This window comes from Perca fluviatilis, chromosome 19 (genome assembly GCF_010015445.1).
Source record: "Perca fluviatilis chromosome 19, GENO_Pfluv_1.0, whole genome shotgun sequence".
Classification (NCBI taxonomy): Eukaryota; Metazoa; Chordata; class Actinopteri; order Perciformes; family Percidae; genus Perca; species Perca fluviatilis.
The window spans coordinates 29,157,348-29,177,823 of NC_053130.1; the positions used below are offsets into that span (position 1 = coordinate 29,157,348).

Below are 20,476 nucleotides of genomic sequence, written 5' to 3' on the forward strand. Positions count from 1 at the left end.
TCTGTTTTCACATTTTTGGAATAAACTATCAAGATACAATGTGGTAATTAGTGAGCTTTAAAGGGGTTTATATGAATATTCTTTCTCTTTCAATAGAGCTAAGCTAGTTGTCCCCCTGCTTCAAGTTAAGCTAAGGCTTATTGACTTCCAGGTCCATACTTAGACATGCGAGTGAATGTCAATCCTCTCATCTCTCTCTTGGAAAGACAGTGAATAAGCATATTTCCGAAATTGTATTCCATTGGCTATCCAAGACTTCATTACCCAGAAATAAACATCAAGTGATGTGACATGTAGATAGTTCAGCCTTCCAGATTTTGATCACCGATGGTTATTTGCTTTTACATTTTGCATATACGATTTGATTTGTCATGTCCTGTGGGTAAATTAGATTTCTCAGCAGTAGCCATGCTTTCTTTTACAACCCAACATGTCATGATTTTCGCTGATAGAATGAGTGATTTCGTACATACTGTAAAAGTCTGGCCTGCTGCAGGTTAACTGTATATGACATGTAATGAAGGGGCCTCTTTTTTATGAGGAAGTGGGTCAAGAAGGTGGCGGAGCCTTGGAATATTTGTCAGGAAAGTCATTAAGTGTTGACCTGAGGGCCTGGTTGATTATGGGATGCTACAGTACAGCGAAATCAGAGAGACACACACACACACACACACACACACTTGGACCCAGATGAACAAATGGAAGCACATATACATGCATAATAAGACGGCTGGGATGTCAGCAAGGGTCTCTGGCACAGTTTGACTGAAGCTGGCAGCCTGGGTGGGTGTTTTTCAAGTACAGGCTGAGTGTCTAAATGTGTCTTAGCATGCATGAGCTTGTATAATGTGAGGCTGTGTATGTGATCAGAGGTCCTGTGTTAAGGACAGGCCTGCTAACTAGGCCAACAGCTGCTTCCCTGGCAATTCATCTACTGTTAGCTTTGAAGCCCTTTTTTGCTATTATTTCAACACAGGAACATTTTGCATGTTAATGGCGTTTATATTCTACTCCTCGGACCATCACACATACATACACACCACACTTACACACATAAACACGCACACTTATTTAAAACCCCTTTGTAGAAGCACACACATAAACCAGAGACCATCTTGTAATGGCTCACACCAGCTGTGGCGCTAAATCGGGCCAGAGGTGTAAAGTAGGGGGGCGCCCTTGCCCACAGCCATCTTCGAAATTATATACGCCGCATTTTCGGTGCATAAATTGCTGATTTACGCGCAAAATAGGCAGGGCTTGCATGATTTCATAATCCCCACATTTTCGTTGCAAAAAAAGTCACATATATCTTAGCAGAAAGTTGAAAAATGTTACGTTTACTTCACATAAGAGCAGCCATTTTCCCCTGTTGCCATGGGAACGTTATGAAGTGACATAATTACGCAACGTGAACATCATCAAAAAGAAGGGTGTTGGGGGAATCCCTTTTTTTTTCTCTTTTTCATCAAACCGCAGTTTTTGCAAGTTCCCGCAATTTTTGCAAGTTCCTGCAATTTTTGCAAGTTCCTGCAATTTCGTCGCATAACATTTTTTTTATTGCATAAATATCCTCCATATTCCATCACATTTTTTAAGAAAACGTGCCACATAATCAAGGATTTTTGCCCGCAACAATCACAAAAAACACTATATTCGATACGACATTTAAAACAGATTTTAAATTCATCTGTTGTGGAGCAAGGGATACAGCGATTCGGATCTGGCAATTACTTTCATTTATGAACAGTTACAAACATCTGTCCAACTCACGGATATAGGTGGACGTACACAAAATGCAAGGAGAATGGATTCAAAATATAAGGAAAGAGGATGTTCGATTAATTCTACGAGAACTCCAAGGGTGTTGAACGGGACATTGAAACGCTTAACGTGAAAAAGCTTAACGTGGTTTAATGTACCTAAACAATGATCACTGATTACCAAATTCCTCTCTCATATTGCTGCTCATAACCACTGAAAACTGTAAAAAAATCTAACTAAAAGTCCAATTATTATGGACGTTATCTGACATTAAGCGTTTCTGCTTCATTAGAGCCTTAAGCTTAAAGGTCCCATGGCATGAACATTTCACTTTATGAGGTTTTTTAACATTAATATGTAGGGATGCACCGAAATGAAAATTATTGGCCGAAACCGAAACCGAATATACTGAAACAGTTGGCCGAAAGCCGAAACCGAATACCGAATGTGGCTTTTGCTGTTTTTCATTCATTTTGCTTTAATCTTTCACCATTGCATGAATAAAACAATTAAATGTCCTTTATAAACTTTTTTGTCTTGCTTTTCAATAAAACAAAATCAATTACATATTTGATACAAACGATTTATTTAATACTGAACGTTTTCTAACATTCCAGAAGACCTAATTTAAGAACAATTTACCCTTAAATAAATTAGTAAAACAAAATACTTTTTATTTGGCCATCTTTGAGCCCCCCTAACATCGGCCTTAAACAAGAAATTAACTGCATTTACTCTGTATGCTCACAACAAAGAAAGTGCATTAACAACTGCTTGAAAAAAAAAAAAAAAAAGTGGGGGCGGGGCGAACACAACTAAAGGGCAGTGCCCTATTTCTGACAGTGTATTTAAATAACAGGCAACTTTAATAAACTAAATTAAGTCTACTTCAGGAAAAGTGGCAGGTTCTTCTTGATGAAAAGGAGCTTCTCTGCTTTGTCACATGAAAGTCTGTTCCTCTTCTCGTCGATGACGTGAAGCAGCGCTAAACAGTCTCGCTATCGGTGCTTGTGCATGGAGCAGACAAGTATCTAGGATGGGAACGGAGAATCGAAACAGTTATCTCATAGCATCGACATTGTAGGCTATCAGTTTTTTGTAGTTTTTTAATTGATGACGGCATGTGTTTCTTTTCTGCCTAAGAAATAATTAAATTTTTGAATGCCGGTAGGCTATATGCCTTCTATTTTTCCACACTAAAGTATAATAGTTCAAAATATATAGCATAACAAGAACTTTATGAATAACATATTTAATTCAATTTCCTAAATAGCTAACCTGCGGTTGCGCTGTGCCAGGTGGGGGAAAGCGGCCTTGATTGGCCCTCCAATATCCGAGAGGGTTATTGCTCCTGGGGATGGGGACTTCTGATAGAAAAGCATCCAGTTGTTGAGCTGTTGAGCTTGTCTTCTGACTGGTATTTGGATTGCTCTCTTGGAGAATCTCTTCGAACATGTCAGACAGTAAGGGTTTGCGCAGCTCATCATCTGTAGTGCGTGCCCTTTTTTTCTCCACGCCATCTCCCCGTTCTGCTGCGCTGTGCGTCATGCGACCGTCTCCATCACACAACGGCTTTTGCAAATCCAACTCAGCCTGTATCATGTCCCTTGTGCGCTGCTTTTTCCCCACATCCAAGTAATGATCCTTATATCTTGGATCAAGTACTGTCGCGATGCAGTACAGCGGTTCGGAATCTGCCTTGCTAAAACGAGTGTTCACAGCATCTAAGAGCGCACTTTTTGTTGTTCTCACTCCGTGGTCTGTTTCAGCCTCTTTGCCTAAAAGACGCTTTAATGCTGCTAGTAAGGGGATAACGTCTGCCACAAATGCACCCGATGAGTTTATCTCCTTCGTTATCTGCTCAAAGGGGGCAAGGAGAGAGAGAATGTTCTCTATTAAAACCCACTGGTATGCGCTGAATGTCGCGGGGAGATCATGATCGGCAATGTATGAAGCCAGGACTCGCTTTTGTGCAAAGAGGCTTTCCAGCATGTAATACGTACTGTTCCACCTTGTGCTCACATCTTGTTGGAGACGTTTCGGTGGCATTCCCAATTGCTCTTGGATTGCTTGTAGGCGCCCATAGGCAAGCGGAGAATGCTTGAAATGGCCCACAATTTTCCTGCCGGTCGCAATTACATCCGCTATACTGCGCTGACTCAACACTCTCCTTCTCGGACGCCCAGTTGAAGCGTGTGGCCCATGCACCTTATGCCTTTAAGGTTGCTGTCTTCCGTGGCTTTGGTCATATTTCTTGCATTGTCACTCACTATCGCATGCACTTTGGATGGGTCGTCACGAAGGTGTCAAACATTTTGGCAAAAGCATCTGAGATGGCTGCGGCTGTATGGGAGCCTCTGAACTCTTGCGAGTGAAGAACAACCTTTTGTAGGTTGAACTCAGTGTCTATCCACTGTGCCGTTAAACTCAGCATGCTGGTGGGACTGACATCCGAGCTCCATATATCTGTGGTGAAGCTAAAGGCTGCAATATCTGTAGCCAAGAGCTCGTGGACGTGGGTTGACACAACGTTATACATTTCGGGTAAGCATACATCCGAGAAATGCCGTCTACTTGGGACAGTGTAACGGGGCTCAATATGTCCCATTAGCCTACGGAACCCTACGTCCTCTACAACTGAGAAGGGTTGGTCATCCAAGGCAATGAATTCCATTACTTTGTTGTAATGCCCTTAGCTTTAGCACTGTCACTGCCAAACTTTTTTGCCTTTTCAAAAACGTCAGCCACAGATGGAGTGTGTGAGCTGGGTAGGCCTACTTTCCTTTTAGTTGCTGCCGCGGTGGTGTCTCTCTCGTACTCCTCATGTTGTCTGGGGTGTTTGGATTTAAGGTGATGAATCAAGCCTGATGTGGTGAACGTCTTCGCAGATGTGGCCTTATTTTCTCCGTTTTCCGACACTTTAAAATGCTTCCACACTGCTGACATGTTTGCTGCATGAAGTGTGCGCAGATTTTTTTCTCTCTACTTGGTATTTTGTTGTTAACAGGTGTGCTCGGCTCTTTTTTCATCTCCGTTTATTGTCATTTAGTTGTTTACAAGTGCATGCGGACCCTTTTTCATCTCCCTTTATTGTCAGTTAGTTGTTAACAAACGTACCTGCGGCTCTTTTTTAATCCGTCTTTTTTAGAAGCGCACCAGGCTCATTCCACACTGGTTGCTTTAAAAAAAATAAAAACTAGAAAGGTTCGGTGTAATTTTTTCGCCGTTTTTACTCCTTCGGCCGAAACCGAAAATTATGTTTTTGGACATTTTCGGCCGAATATTTTCGGTGGCCGAATATTCGGTGCATCCCTATTAATATGAGTTCCCCCAGCCTGCCTAAGGTCCCCCAGTGGCTAGAAATGGTGATAGGTGTAAACCGAGCCCTGGGTATCCTGCTCTGCCTTTGAGAAAATGAAAGCTCAGATGGGCCGATCTGGAATCTTGCTCCTTATGAGGTCATAAGGAGCAAGGTTACCTCCCCTTTCTCTGCTTTGCCCGCCCAGAGAATTTGTCCCACCCATGAGAGAGAGAGACATCATGGCTTTCAAACAAGCAAAGTGGCAGTTGGTCAAGGCCACACCCCCACCCTCCACCTTGCCCCCCCCTCTCTCCTCCACAATTGCTACAGACACAGAAATGGCACATCCTAAGGAAAGCTCATTGTGGGACTGGCTCTAGTGGCTGTAATTCTGCACCAAGGCTGAATTTCGGGAAAGTGACTTCAGATACAGTATTAGGGGACCACTAAGGTCTATATAAAAGAGACTTCAGATACAGTATTAGGGGACCACTAAGGTCTATATAAAAGAGACTTCAGATACAGTATTAGGGGACCACTAAGGTCTATATAAAAGAGACTTCAGATACAGTATTAGGGGACCACTAAGGCCTATATAAAAGAGACTTCAGATACAGTATGAGGGGACCACTAAGGTCTATATAAAAGAGACTTCAGATACAGTATTAGGGGACCACTAAGGTCTATATAAAAGCATCCAAAGAGCACCATGTCATGGGACCTTTAACGTGGTTTAATGTACCTAAACAACGATCAATGATCCCCAAATTTCTCTCTCATATTGCTCCTCATAACTGCTGAAAACTGTCAAAAAATGTTATCTGACGTTAAGCGTTTCTGCTTCACATTTTCAGCAGGGCAGCGGAGCGGCTGTGGGTTGACTCTCCACGGTTCTCATGGGCTTTATAAGTTTTAGAATGTCCCTGTTGAACTCAGAGCGAGGAGACGGCTCCGTCGCCGAAACTACTTTGCTAAAGGGCGTCATTATATTTGGCAATTAGAATCTTATGACAAATTGAAGCCTTTTGGCATCTATATAAACTCAGCCGCCATCCTTTCTAACCGGAGTTCTTTGCTGCCGTGCTGCTGACTGGCACTGTTAACAGCGCGAAATGGGTTTCAAAGCCGCGCACATGAAAACAAATCTAGAGTTTACTTTCATGTGCTCACACGAAACTTTCATGTGCGCACATGAAAAGGTTTTACGTGCGCACATGAAAGTTTCACGTGAGCACATGAAACTAAAGTTTAGATTTTTTGTGTTGCTCATGTCTCCTTAGGGGCTCAATATATTATGTTAATTTTCAAGTTCATAATTGTATTTAGAGGTTCAGTGCTCGAATTACGTGGGAGGCAGAGGGAGCCGAGCTCCCATAGAGTGAGGACTGGCTCCCATGAAAGCAACAAAGTAAAAAATTTGAGGGGGTCTCTCATATCTGAAGGTGTCTGCCATATGTGGCATTGTAATTTAATCTTAACAACACTCATTATCCACCCCTGTGCGGTCTCTTACCATTAAAGACGTTAAATAAAAATATAGGCTACTACGGGACGTAGACCTGAGCCAGTCAGGGACGGCAGTCGCGCGCGCAAACACACACGCGCGTACGCTCGCACATGCAGTAGGGAAATACGTCATAATCAATACGACGTGATATGGCAGTGCTTTAATCTTTTCATCCACATGATGATATCACGGTAAATAACGCACACACAGTATGCTGACAAATTAAAAATGGAGAATTCACACTGTAATTATGAGTTTGCGTCTGCAGTCTGCGTGTTACAAATAAAGTTGAATGGATGGACAATGGATGAATAGGAGGTCTCCTATTGAGAAATGTAACCCTGTGCCGTTTGTCCAGTCATGGATTAAGAGTGGACACCGGAAATCAGCATCATGGATTCCTGGACGCAGGCCCCAGCCAGCTGAGAGCAGGACAGTTTGGTTTTATCTCCGTAAAGCCGAGTCGACACCCAGGTGTTGTTATCACTATGTGTACATTATAAGAATAGAACATAGTTTGTCTGTGCAATGGTAGCTGGCTTTATTAATTTCTGCCAGTTAGTGTATTTTCCCAGTGTATAAGTTAAAAACTACATGCATTATTGTGTTTGACACTGAGGATCTCTGAGACGGTGTTCTGGTTCAAATGAGTTACGTTTTATTTCATTGTGAAATTGAGAATTGACACTCAGACTAAATTGTTTAGTCTATTTCTTTGTATTGCGAAATTGAAATTAAATATCACAATCAATAATATGTTGAAATTAATTAAAAGGAATCCATTTCTGTAAACAATCATAATGAGCCTAAAAATATATAAACAGCCATTTGCCTTAAAGAGTAAACAACAACATTTCATTCAAATAAAGGTCCTGAGTAGATTGATTCCAATGGGAGAAACAATTATGAACGATTATGAGCGAATCTTTCGCCCAGTAGTCACAAAAGTAAATATTGGAGCCATTTTTCACAAGCCACATATCTCCCAAACATTCTGACACTAAAATGGCATGTTTCAAACGGACAAAGAAAATTAACTTTGTTTGAGACCTCTTTTTGTCTCAGAACCAAACTCCCATGAGATCTGGCAACACAAATACATCAACGTCAACTAATGTTCCTGAACACCGCAACAACAAAAAATGTCATATGCTAAATTTGTCTTTTAGCTGTATACATACACAAAAGAAAACCAAAATAAATTATGCAAATCTAACTTTTCATCCATTCACACAGCGTTCACTACACTTTCAATTGAGCCACGCCCATTTAGAAAACAGAAGTGTGTACCTCCTTGGGTACCACCCAAACCTGTGGGCGCAGAAGTGTAGTAGGAACCAGAAAGCAGAATTTGTTCTGTTCTAATTCGGAACCTGGTTTCAGTTCCCAACCCTAGTACACGGTTGTGATCCTATCATCAGACATATAAACACCTGGCAAAGTACTCAAAACCTGTAGTAGTTCCTGCTACAGTAGGTGTCTACAGGACCACATTTTGCTATGACACACACACACACACACACACGCACACACACACACACACACACACACACATGAAAACAATACCAGCGGCTGATTAAAATACAAGTGTCCAGGTGTTTGGCTCCAAGCCTGCCTTAGGTGTTATGTATTCAAATAGATGCAGCATATTCATCTTCTGTGTGTGTGTGTGTGTGTATGTGTGTGTGTGTGTGTAACAGTGTGGGTGGTTATGATTGTGCACCACAGAAATAGACTTTGTTTAAATTCAGAAAACCCGCCGCTCTGTCCCTCAACCACCTATTGTGTGTGTGTGTGTGTGTGTGTGTGTGTGTGTGTGTGTGTGTCTGCCCTTTGATGGCGGACAGAAGGCCAGTTCTCTCGTTCAGTTCAAAGAGATCCTCAGTTTCTCTATTCTCTATCTCTATTCCGTCTCTATTCCGAAAAAGCAAAAAAAAAATGTAATTGCTGAACAAAATGCAGGAAAACTAATGCATACACATACACTACCCTTCTCTTTCTTAACACACACTTTTCTTCCTCCATCCCTTCCTTCCTGTCCATCACTCTCTCTGACACACAATGAGGTGCAGTGAAGCGAAGCAGAGCACACAGCTGTGAACCAACCCAGAGGCGCATGTGTGTGTGTGTGTGTGTGTGTGTGTGTGTGTGTGTGTCTCTGACAGCCTGGACCACTGGGACACAACCAGAGGCTTAAGCAGGTCAACATGAGAACGAGGGCAGAGTGAATATTTGAAACAGAGAGAAAGAGAGGTGGAGTAATACTGGTTGATCCAAAGAACTGTCAGTGTTTCCTCTGTAATTAGAATATTAATCACCCCCCCCCACACACACACACACACACACACACACAAGCACGCACACACACACACACACACACACACACAGATTGGTTAAGCTGTGTTTGAGGGGTTGATAAATGACCACAGTCAGTGGTCAGCTCCTCTTCCGTTCCACAGCTGCTCTGCCACATGCTCACTTGGAGTTGTACAACACGTACAGCAGGCCTCTAGTTTCACCGTGGAAACTGATGGAAATGGTTGTTATGCCGCAGAAGTGTGTTCACTTAACAGAAGACGTGTATAAAGTACTAGAGACCCATACTTGAGTAAAAGTACAAGTGTTCTATCAAAAAAGTGACTTGAGTAGAAGTTGAAGTGCTCTTTAAGCACCACACTTAAGTAGAAGTACTAAAGTATTCAACATTTTTTATGCTTAAGTATTACAAGTAGTTTATTTTAAAATCTACTACTCAAGTACTGAAAGTAAAAGTACAAGTATTATGTTATTTAGTTATTAAAATAAGCAGTCAAAAGTTTGAATATCATATTGTTTATATTATTTCAAATGTTTAGCCTAAGGCTGTAGCCAAAGGAATTAACAAATATTAAATATATTATATTATATTAAAAATAACAAATATTAACAAATACTGAAATAAAATGTACAATTATCACACTGTGCAAGTAAAATGAACATCCTCTCCAGCACAGTAACGATTAAAAACGTATCACACACTAGCTAGTAACATGTGTGATGAACAGCAAAGTTAGCAAGCTAGCAAAATACAGATAAACTAGATCAGCTTCACATCACAGGGTGAAACGGTTAACATTCAGGACTCACTGCAGACTGAAACAACTCAGGAATAGCTTCATCTGCTGCAACAATAGCTAAATAGAAAGAGTACAAACTATGAAGGTAAATATGGTGCAAAACGTGAGAGCTTGTAGAATACAATGTGAGAACTTGCAGAACAAAAAAATTGCATTTGTAAAATAAAAATTTGCACTTGTAAAATAAAAATTTGCACTTGTAAAATAAAAATTTGCACTTGTAAAATAAAAATGTGCACTTGTAAAATAAAAATTTGCACTTGTAAAATAAAAATTTGCACTTGGAAAAATTATTCACATTTGAAGTCACAAAAAGAAATGTTGCATTACAAGTTTGCAGCTGTCATTGTGTTCATGCAAATATCAATCTACACATTTGTGAATATTTTTTCTACAAGTGCAAATTTCAATTTACAAGTTCAGATTTTTTTACAAGCTCTCATGTTTTTTTTCTTTTTGTGACTTCAAATGTGAATAATTTTTACAAGTGCAAATTTTTATTTTACAAGTGCAAATTTTTATTTTACAAGTGCACATTTTTATTTTACAAGTGCAAATTTTTATTTTACAAGTGCAAATTTTTATTTTACAAGTGCAAATTTTTATTTTACAAGTGCAAATTTTAACATACAAGTTCAATTTTTTTGTTCTGCAAGTTCTCACATTGTATTCTACAAGCTCTCACGTTTTGCACCATATTTACCTTCATAACAAACTTACATCGTCTCTGACTTCTGAACGGGCAACCGTAATGAAAAGAAACACGACGCGATCTTGGGGATTTCTTACGTAAATTACATAATTAGTACGTACGTACACAGTCTACGTAGCGTGAGGAATTCACAACAGTAATGAGTAACGATGCAGCACATATAAAATGTATCAGAGTAAAAGTATTTCATTCATCGAAAATATGTACTCAAGTAAAAGTGGAAGTAGGAGAACAAAATAATACTCCAGTAGAGTACAGATACAGCCTTTTAGTACTTAAGTAGAGTAGTGAAGTAGTTCTACTTTGTTACTATACAGCTCTGCTTAACAGAATCTCCCCTTTGCACTGGTACACACAAGCCACACTGGGATTGGTCATGCTGATGTAGATGTTGAATATGAAAATTCCACTTACACTGTCCAGCTTTGAGTAGTGCAGTAGCACCTGTGACATATGAATGATATTATTCTCTATGATATTTTTCTGATAACACAAGAGAAACCTATGATATCATACACTGGAACTAAGATAAAGGTGGATAAGGTAACAAATAAAAATGTGTTGGAAAGGAAATATCAAAAGTTACTTTCAGAATATTATATTGTTAAAAATTACATAAAAGAATGTAAAAAATGTTTTGCTCATTGTTCCTTGTAAGTCCCAATAACGGAATTATCTCTGCAATAGGGCTTGAAATGTTACTTGTGCTCTGAAGTTTTTCAGTATTTGTTGATAGCATTTCTTACCCACATGCAAGTTTCATGCATTCCTGTTGAATATAACACACCTCCCGTTGCTCCAATACAAAACATTTTGCTCATGATATTTTGTCTACACACAAACATAACATTGGAATTAGGTAAATTAATCTCTGATTGGGACATTAGGTTTTGTCGAGCCGGCTGAGGCAAAGAAAGCCTGGTTCTGTTGCACTTTCTTCAGCCCCAGTCAGAGTTAATTGGTATGACAGTGGTTAACTTTTTTTTGTTAACCCTTTCTTCATCAGGCTCAGGGCACGTTCCCATTATGGGGCGTTTGGCACGTCATAAACTGGATAGTCTTTATTGATGGCTTTTCATTTACGGGATAGTTCTGGTGCCGTGGGAAGTTCCACCGGATGTCACTAATTTTCAGCCGGCTGTCCCTCACTTTCCGTTTTCTTTGTGTTGGAATTTTAAACTCCAGTCAAATTATGAGGACTATGGTTAACTGCTCAGATCTCTACAGGATAAATCCAGACAGCTAGCTAGACTATCTGTCCAATCTGAGTTTTCTGTTGCACAACTAAAACAACTTTTGAATGTGCACGTTCCACCAACACCAGTTCCTTCCCGAGGCTATTTTGCAGAGGCACCGTCATTGCGTACGGTGCTTAGCTAAGACGATTGTGATTGTTTTGAAGAAATGTTAATAAACCAGAGCACATTTTTCTCATGTCCAGGAATGTTGTGTTGACTAACCCAGTGGTTCCCAACCTTTTTTCCTTGGCGCACCCCCCCTACTTATGTCTAAGAAAAGCTGAGCCCCCCGCCCGAAACCGAAGTTGAGGTAACTCTCGAGATAGACCCTTACTTTCTTTTTTGATACAGAGCAGTTATCAGGACTTTGACGTTTCTCTGCCATGTTTCATTCATAAAATAGTGATGCCATGGCGGCAGGAAAAACGAGGATGATAGCAGCTAGCAGCTGACCTGATGACAGCAAGCGTCCCAGGTTAAGAGGTCCCGGAGGTTTGGCCTACTAAGTAGCCTGCCTACAATTTTAAGCGAGAACTAAAATGTATAGTTTTTTTACCGACTTTTGTATACATTATATATTCTAGTGTATTATCATAATTTGTTTAATATGTGCAAATATATTTTTTTTTTTACCTCAACCTCAAACCAGATAAAGACATGCGCCCCCCCTGTGATATTTGCCGCCCCCCTAAGGCGTACCAATGGTCTAACCCAACCTTCCTCCGTAGTGCTGTGGAGCTAGTTCTGCCAATGCGAGACTACAAAATGGATGAATCACATGCCACCTATTTCTGCTTATGAAGAAAATGAAAAAAAAAAAAAAATTACTGAATATATATGTACATTTTTCACTTAATATATTTATTTTACCACTCCTATTGCCTAATGCTGAATAGCACTCCTCTTGCCTAACGCTAAATTATAACATGACAACTACACCTTATGGAGCTCTTAACTTTATTCAGCATATATAAAGGTTATAATCAGGAATTGCATTTAGGTCTGACACTGTCCCTCAGTGAAGGTTACCTGAAAATCACTTTAGTTTTTGGCCAAATCAAGGTTAAATGAATTTTATTGATTTAAGATTATCTGTGATAAATACCAATAGACTAATACATCTTCTAATCTGAGCTCTATTAGCTGCAATATACCATCATAAAAACATAATCAAAAGTGGGAACATTATGGTATGATTTAAAAGAATCATACTGCATTTTAAATGCAAGTAAATGACACGTGTTAATAATAAAGTGAACTATTAATGTATGCTACCTTAGATTTTATATAAGACTTATTAGAGAGCCAGTGTGGGCAATTAAACAGAGAACACTAAAAACAGTCAGTTGTTCAGTGAGAGCAAAAATATCCTTGCAAATAAAATAAAACAATATTTTTACTCAGATTTTCTGCATCACCAACTGAATGCATGTAAATGCCTGTGTCAAAGAAATGTGATGCATACAGTTTGTGCTACTGTAACTTCACAACTTTATTCAATGGCATTTCTAACGTACGGCTCAACAAGTTTGCATATATAATGTATTCCCTCAGCTGTGAATCTATATCGTTAATAGAGAATATCGTCAGGAAAAGCCAACAGATCTATCAGTCTCTAATCACTTTTCCCTTCGAAGATAACGTTTACATTTCTGTCACCTAGATCCACAGGATCTGCCCATCCATGACAGGAATCAAAGTGGATTGACAGAAAGGGAAAAGTGTCTGTGTCATACAGTCAGCGAAGCAGTTCAGAGTGAACAAATACACCTCACTGTGAGTCTGTAGGCGTGTTTTGAATAACTAGCAGCAAACTGGCTTAAAGGATGAAGCCATAAGCCAGTTGTTGAAAGTCCCACACACAAACACTCACACATGTTTGACAATGAATGCTGGAATTGTTTTGTTTCTTGATTATTATTTTTTTTTTCTTTTGCAGCTCTGATATCTGCCGGTTGCTGCACCAACTCCTGTAGGAGTGTAAAGCTTTGGGACAGGTAAGTCACATGCACACATGTTTTACTCTTTAGCTCAGTTTTGGGCTCCACCTGTGAGGAAAATATCTGGCTCTTTAGCAGCTAAATGCTTCATTATGTGGTAGCTTTGACCCTGATTTATGGAAGGTGATGGTGGCTTTCGGTATAAGAAAAGGCAAATTGTGTGTGTTTTTGTGTGTGTAGTTGTACATCCAACTTTGTGAGGACCAAAAGTTTTAGACCTACAGAATGAGGACATTTTTGCAAAGTGAGGACATTTTGGCTGGTCCTTCCAACTTCAAAGATCTGTTTGAGGGTTCAGACTTGGTTTTAAGGTTTGCATAGGGTAAAGGTTGGGGTTAGGCATTTAGTTGTGTTTTACTCTTTTAGCTCAGTTTTGGGCTCCACCTGTGAGGAAAATATCTGGCTCTTTAGCAGCTAAATGCTTCATTATGTTCGCCAGCTTGTCGCTAACTTGTCTATCTGTTTGACGCTGGGCAGGTAATGCACAGTCAGTGTTTTTTTCTGCTTACTGCAGCTGGCAAACAGATTTTTGAGAGCAGTGCCTGTGGGCTGTAAAACCAAAACAATGAGCCAAAAGACGCTGAAACGCTACGTGTATCTATATGTGTGTGTGTGTGTGTGTGTGTGTGTGTGTGTGTAAAATCCCATTATTCATTGTAAGAAGCTGATTGAGAATATAGGTTTTAAGGGACTGGTGTAATTTATGTTTAGTTGTAGAATGTAAACTCTGCCTCAGGTTGTTAAAACCACTGAGGATATGACCCCAGGTTCCTCGGTGGTAGCTTTGACCCTGATTTATGGAAGGTGATGGTGGCTTTCGGTATAAGAAAAGGCAAATTGTGAGTGTTTTTGTGTGTGCTTTGTGAGGACCAAAAGTTTTAGACCTACAGAATGAGGACATTTTTGCAAAGTGAGGACATTTGGCTGGTCCTTCCTACTTCAAAGACCTGTTTGAGGGTTCAGACTTGGTTTTAAGGTTCGCATATGGTAAGGGTTGGGGTTAGGCATTTAGTTGTGATGGCTAGGTTAGAGTCAGGGGCTAGGGAATGCATTACATCAATGAGGGTTCTCACAAGTATAGAACTACAGGAGGTGTGTGTGTGTGTGTGTGTGTGTGTGTGTGTGTGTGTGTGTGTGTAAGAAGGTCATTCTGGTGTGACCCCTGCCTAAATGCATTGGCCGAAGGGGAGTGATTGTGCTGGGTTAATATTTAATGATGGAGCAGTTCTTAATGGGTGAATAAATCAGAATCCATCTTCACTGGAGAGGACAGATCCCTGTATTCTGCTGAGCACAGGCTCTTTTCACACACACACACACACACACACACACACACACACACACACACACACACACACACACACACACACACACACACACGGTATATTCTGCAAATAATAAACTATCCATCCACCTGCAGTAATTCGACGGTTTCCTTCTTGTCTTTCAGCTTTGATACCTCCTGACCATGATATGCCTCTTGATCAGATGCTGCTGTGACAACACACACCCCAGAGAGAGGTTATTAGCAGAATGGATGGATGGTTGGATGGATGAAAGAAAGAGTGGATCGAGATAAAACTGGATGGAGAAATTATCATGGATTTCAAAACCAAGCAGTGAGGGCGAGGGAGCAGATGAGTGAAACAAGGCGACAAAACACTGGAAACACTTAAACACTCTCTCTGCCCTGTCTGCTGCTGCTGCTATGCATTTCCCGTGGACTACCAGAAAAGACTGAATGTCATTGTTTGGACGGTCAGAGGCTAATCATTGTATTGCCAAAATGAAGAAAGAAAAATAAGACAACTGAGAATCTTTGTGTTGCCAACTAAATAGTCCTACCTCTTTGGAAAGACAGAGACTGTCTGGAAGAAAGAACCTTTACACAGAAGAGTAACACTGGAGGTTACAGCCCCGTTTTCTTCACAATCTCTTCACAATCACAATGCCAGTGATTATTTTAAAACTTATAATACCCAATATGTGATGATGGTAACTACTTTTACAAAGTCATTGTGGACCTGGAATTAAAGCACAAAAGAAGTTACTGATTCATTTTAAGTAAAAGAGGAGTTTTGAGTTATTTTAAAAGATAATTCTGTTTTAATACAATTCTGGTCATATTTCGTAGCCTCATTTATAGTAACATTGTACTCACCAAAGCTATTGCTGAGATCTGGGAATACGGAAACATCACTACAACAGTCCAACAGGGCAAGAGGTCAGGCAATCAGACAAGTCATAAACAAGTTAGTTTAGCTAGATTATCTAAAACACTTTATTCGGAGGTTATACTGAAAGTGAGTGTACCACAAATAGTAATCCCCCACTGCACATGAAAACTATGTTCACACCATTACACACAACTAATGTTTTCACCTCTCAGTACATTTGCAGATTCACTTATTCACAAGTTTCACATTCCTTTTCCGTTTCTTTCTTTTCCTTTTTTCATTTGCAACAATTAGTCGATTAGTTAATTGACAGAAAAAGGTATGGCAACAATTTCGAATCATTAATCATTCTGAGTAATTAAATTATTAGAACGCCAAAGTTCTTTGGTTTCAGCTTCTTAAATGTGAATATGTTCTGGTTTCTTCTAGGATCTTTGGACTTTGAACTGTCAGACAAAACTAGACGTTTAAGGAGATCATGTCCTTGGGCTTTGGGAAATTGTGATTTGATTTGTGATTGTGAGGATTGTTCACCATTTTTTGACATTCTACAGACAAAACGATTCATTGAGAAAATAATCAACGGACAATTGATAGTGAAAATAATTGTTGAGGCCTACTCTCATTTAACAAATATCAGTCTCATTACAGTTTACTGATCACACTCACAGCCGTATCAGAGCTGTCAGAGATGGCAGATTCTGACTGCCTTTGACTCGCGTTCTCACTTTCGAATTCAAAATGTTGCTAGGCTTATAAAGTGAAACATTTCAGGCTGTTCTCATGAACCATTTGTATATATAGTTAGAAAAGTAATGCACTGTAATTTGTATGTATTCAACGTAGTTATTACTGTATGCACCATATTGACTACTGCTATAAGACCGCTAAGATCTGCGTAGGGAGAGGGTTGGGGTGCATAAATGCATCCAACAACACAGACTTTCAAGTAGGGAAGCAGAGTTTGTGTCCTGGAAGAAGTTAAGGGTTAAACACAAGACTTAACTGTAACAGCCGCTAAACTTTACTGTCGTGACCGGTCGTCACGTGACCAGCCGTGACCACCAGTCATATATGATATCATACGAATTGTTTTGCATAAGTTTTCTTACGATTTTATACAAACCCCTTCATGAGAATGCATTGAACATTTTCCTACATGCTATGTATCTGTGACGAAAATTAGCAAAGCTTTGTTGGGGGTGCTATTGTTAAAAATTTACCTACACAACATTATGGTGAAATTTGGCACCTCCTGTTAGCAGATCATGGATAAAAAAGAAACAGCAAACCTGACTAATCACTCATGTTTTTTTCCCTAATCAGACGATTTAGCCATGTCACTGCGTTCCCAGATCCCAGCAATTAACTTGATTAGAGCTGAAACAATTAGTCAGTTACGGGATTAGTCGATCAACAGAAAAATATCTAACTATTTAGATAATCGTTTAATTGGTTTGGTCATTTTTCAAGCAAATATGGTGAAAAATGCTACACATTCTCAGGTTTCAGCTTCGCAAAGGACAGGGTTGTAATAGTAAACTTAATGTGTTTGGTTTTTCACTTTTGTGAAGAGCAACGTAGGAAAGCTTTTTTGCACACCTCTTTTGTCGGGCAGGTGCGTAGGATATGATCAAAAGTAGCAGATAAAAAAGTTTAGAGAAACTCCCGCACACTCACCATTATGCAAGCAATAATTTATTTAGAAGAAAAATACAGAATACATGAAAAATACCTAAGGTCTGAGACCGAAACGTTATTTTTCTTCTAAATAAATTATTGCTTGCGTAATGGTCAGTGTGCGGAATTTTCACTTTTGTTCCAAAAAAGCGATGGTATTTTTTCTTTTTACATTTTTTTGAGATTTCATATATCAAATGATTATTGGTTAGATAATCACAAGATAGATAAATAATGGGCAGAATAAACAATAATAAAAATAATAGTTAGTTGCAGCCTTAAACTTGATGAGTGCAATGTTATTATTACTGATAGAAATTATGGTGAAAACTATGACATTATAAGCCAGGTTGTAATAAAGACCAATTATACTTTAAAGACCTCCATCAAACAAACACTTGTTTTCTTTGAGCATACTGTACAGTCTGTTTGGAATTACAACACAGCAGTTACCAGCATAGCTAGCATTTACCTCCATTTGATGAAAATAAGCTAACAGAGAAGCAAATGTTCCAGTTGTCATATTTGGAAGTTTGCATAGCTTCTGTGTGAAATAGTTGTTCCTGTGTAGTTATGAGGCATATGCCCAGGGTGCTGTAACTTTAAGGGTTACAAAGAGAACATATAGAGAATGTGTGGGGAGAATTTAAATATGTTGTTGTTTATGGGAGAAGAAAAGGTTTAGTTATTTTCTGCACCTCATTCAGCTTTTGTGTCAAGGTCTGTTCCTATACCAACAGTGTTAGAGTATTCTAAACCTTGTGTTAGCGTTCAGTCATATATATGGGGCTGTGTGTTTGCTTGTCATTTTCCACACTCGCAGGTATTTAGACACGGACAACATGCCTTGTGCAACATTTTATCACAGCATGTTAAGGAGATATGCAGGTGTAGATGCCAGAAGACACAAATAGATCAAGAACAGTGGATACCCAGCAACACTATTTTCAGTTTCTCTAGATTTGAATGCTTCAAAGCCTAAAATGAAAACTCAATAAATCATACAGTATTTTCATTTACTTATTTTTATTTTCACTTGATTACTACTGAGCTAGCTCTCAGTCGTTGCTAGTCTTTTACGAAAACAAAATTAATTTTTTTCACACATCATATATGATACAAAGTGCTCCTTCTACTTCAATAAAGGCATCTGTGCGTGTGTAAATGTACACATACCGGAATGCAGAAAGCATAAGAACCAGACAGTAGTCAAGATTTTTTGTTTTGTTAATTCAAAGAATTGATTTGAATAAGCTAGCATTACAGTTAAGTAAATTTACTAGCTACCGTTGACATTAGTTGCTGGCTTAAGCCTGATTTATGCGTCTGTGTTGAATCTACGCTGTACCAAGTTTATGGACCCTACGCCGTAGCCTGACCTGCATCTTCCCAGAAATGTGATTGGTCAACTTAGCTGTGGCATTTCCGTGTACTCCTTTGTGAACAACATAAAATTGAGGGTTAACTTTTCCTGCTACAGATTTCCTCAGAAAGCAAAGGGGAGACACTTTCTTTTTTTCCGTCTCAAATGCTAGTCGCTCTGAAGCCAATCCCCGTCCCTTTCTCTCTTGCTCTACCACACACACACACACACACACACACACACACACACACCGCCTCTGCTATTCTCCTAAAGAGATACGCTAGATCGATGTAGACACACCAGCAATCATGCTATAAACTTTTACTTGCTACAGAACATTGATGACATTGACAACTACTTAAATTATAAAATAAAATCAAGCCTCTTGTATTTTGAAAATTAAACTCTTTAGTATCACCATTTCAATATAAAGATATTAACCACTCAGCCCTACCTTGAGTTAACCCATAGTTGTGCTCATAGGTCTTATGCTATTAGGTTTCTAAGTAGTAGGAGTAAGCTATATTTATTGTGTGTGGGTTAGTGGAGATTTCTTGGATTTAATGAATAAATGCTCCCACATACACACCCCTTTTAAACTCTTGTTTTATGCTTTGCTTTCACAGAGGAAAACAGATTTCACTGAAAGCACAGATGCACCAAATCCAAGGTCAGGATTTTACAAGAAATGGCAAACTGACTTAGCAAAACAGAACTTGCAGTTTGTGTCGGAAATGTTTAAAATCATGCATTAGAGATCCAACTTGGCCCGTATGTTTTGTGACAGGAAGCTTGGTTTCAGCAGGATTAGCATTCCAGGATGTCTGTCCTCACCAAAATACATAAGGTGATTTATTCCAATTTATTATATTTTTTTTAAAGCATTCATTTCAACTGCATTTTCTAAAAGTATTTTCAGGATTTCCACAACCAGATTAAATTATCAAGATGTGTTGTCCTAATAAAACTGGATGTGCGAAAAATGTGACATTTTACTTGGTGAACACACAGTAGCTCATAATAATATACACAATCATACATACATGCACACATATACATTTATCCAGAATCCATACTGTATAACCTCTTCACCCCAGACAGATGAAACAAGACAAGAACTATAATATATTATCAAAGAAATTATGTTTTTAAAAGTCAAGAGTAGGATATCTGCTTAGTTTTATAAATATATAACAATTATTATTTTTGACTTCTTGGTATTATATATTTAATTATAAGTAATATGTATGTAATGTATAAGCTAATAAAGTGTCTTTATGTAAAATTGACTCCTTTGCCTAAAGTGTTCATTGTATCAATGGGTTTTTGTTGGATACATCACAGACTTGCTGTAGGCTGTATAGTAATGTGGAAAAGCATTCTTAAAGGACTAGTTCAACACTAAGGAAATATATTGCTTACTTTCCGAGACTTAGATTAGAAGCTTGATATAAATATGTCTGTGTATGAATTTTGTAGCTCAAGACAGGACTTGGTTAGCCTAGCTTAGCATAAAGACTGAAGGCAGGGGGAAACATCAAGTCTGGCTCTGTTTTCACAAAATAATCTTAACTCAAGGTCCACTTACTAGCTTTCTCAGAGCTTTCAACTGCATCTC

General features: G+C 39.1%; 1 protein-coding gene across 3 annotated transcripts in view; it reads left to right on the forward strand.

Annotated features, from left to right (window-relative positions):
- LOC120548242 (coiled-coil domain-containing protein 85A-like) overlaps window positions 1–20,147 on the forward strand; it is a 64,807-nt gene extending 44,660 nt beyond the window's left edge. The window contains exons 3-5 of one of the 3 annotated variants that reach the window (XR_005637159.1): window positions 13,302–13,414; window positions 13,578–13,635; window positions 15,089–20,147. Coding sequence is in view for 2 of the 3 variants with exons in the window: in XM_039784348.1 (XP_039640282.1) it covers window positions 13,578–13,635; window positions 15,089–15,104 (74 nt within the window). In the remaining variant the exon portion in view is untranslated. Of the gene's footprint in view, window positions 1–13,301; window positions 13,415–13,577; window positions 13,636–15,088 lie in introns of those variants that run through there. The other 2 variants (XM_039784348.1, XM_039784349.1) reach the window with 2 other exon arrangements.
- Window positions 20,148–20,476: the final 329 nt, after the last annotated feature.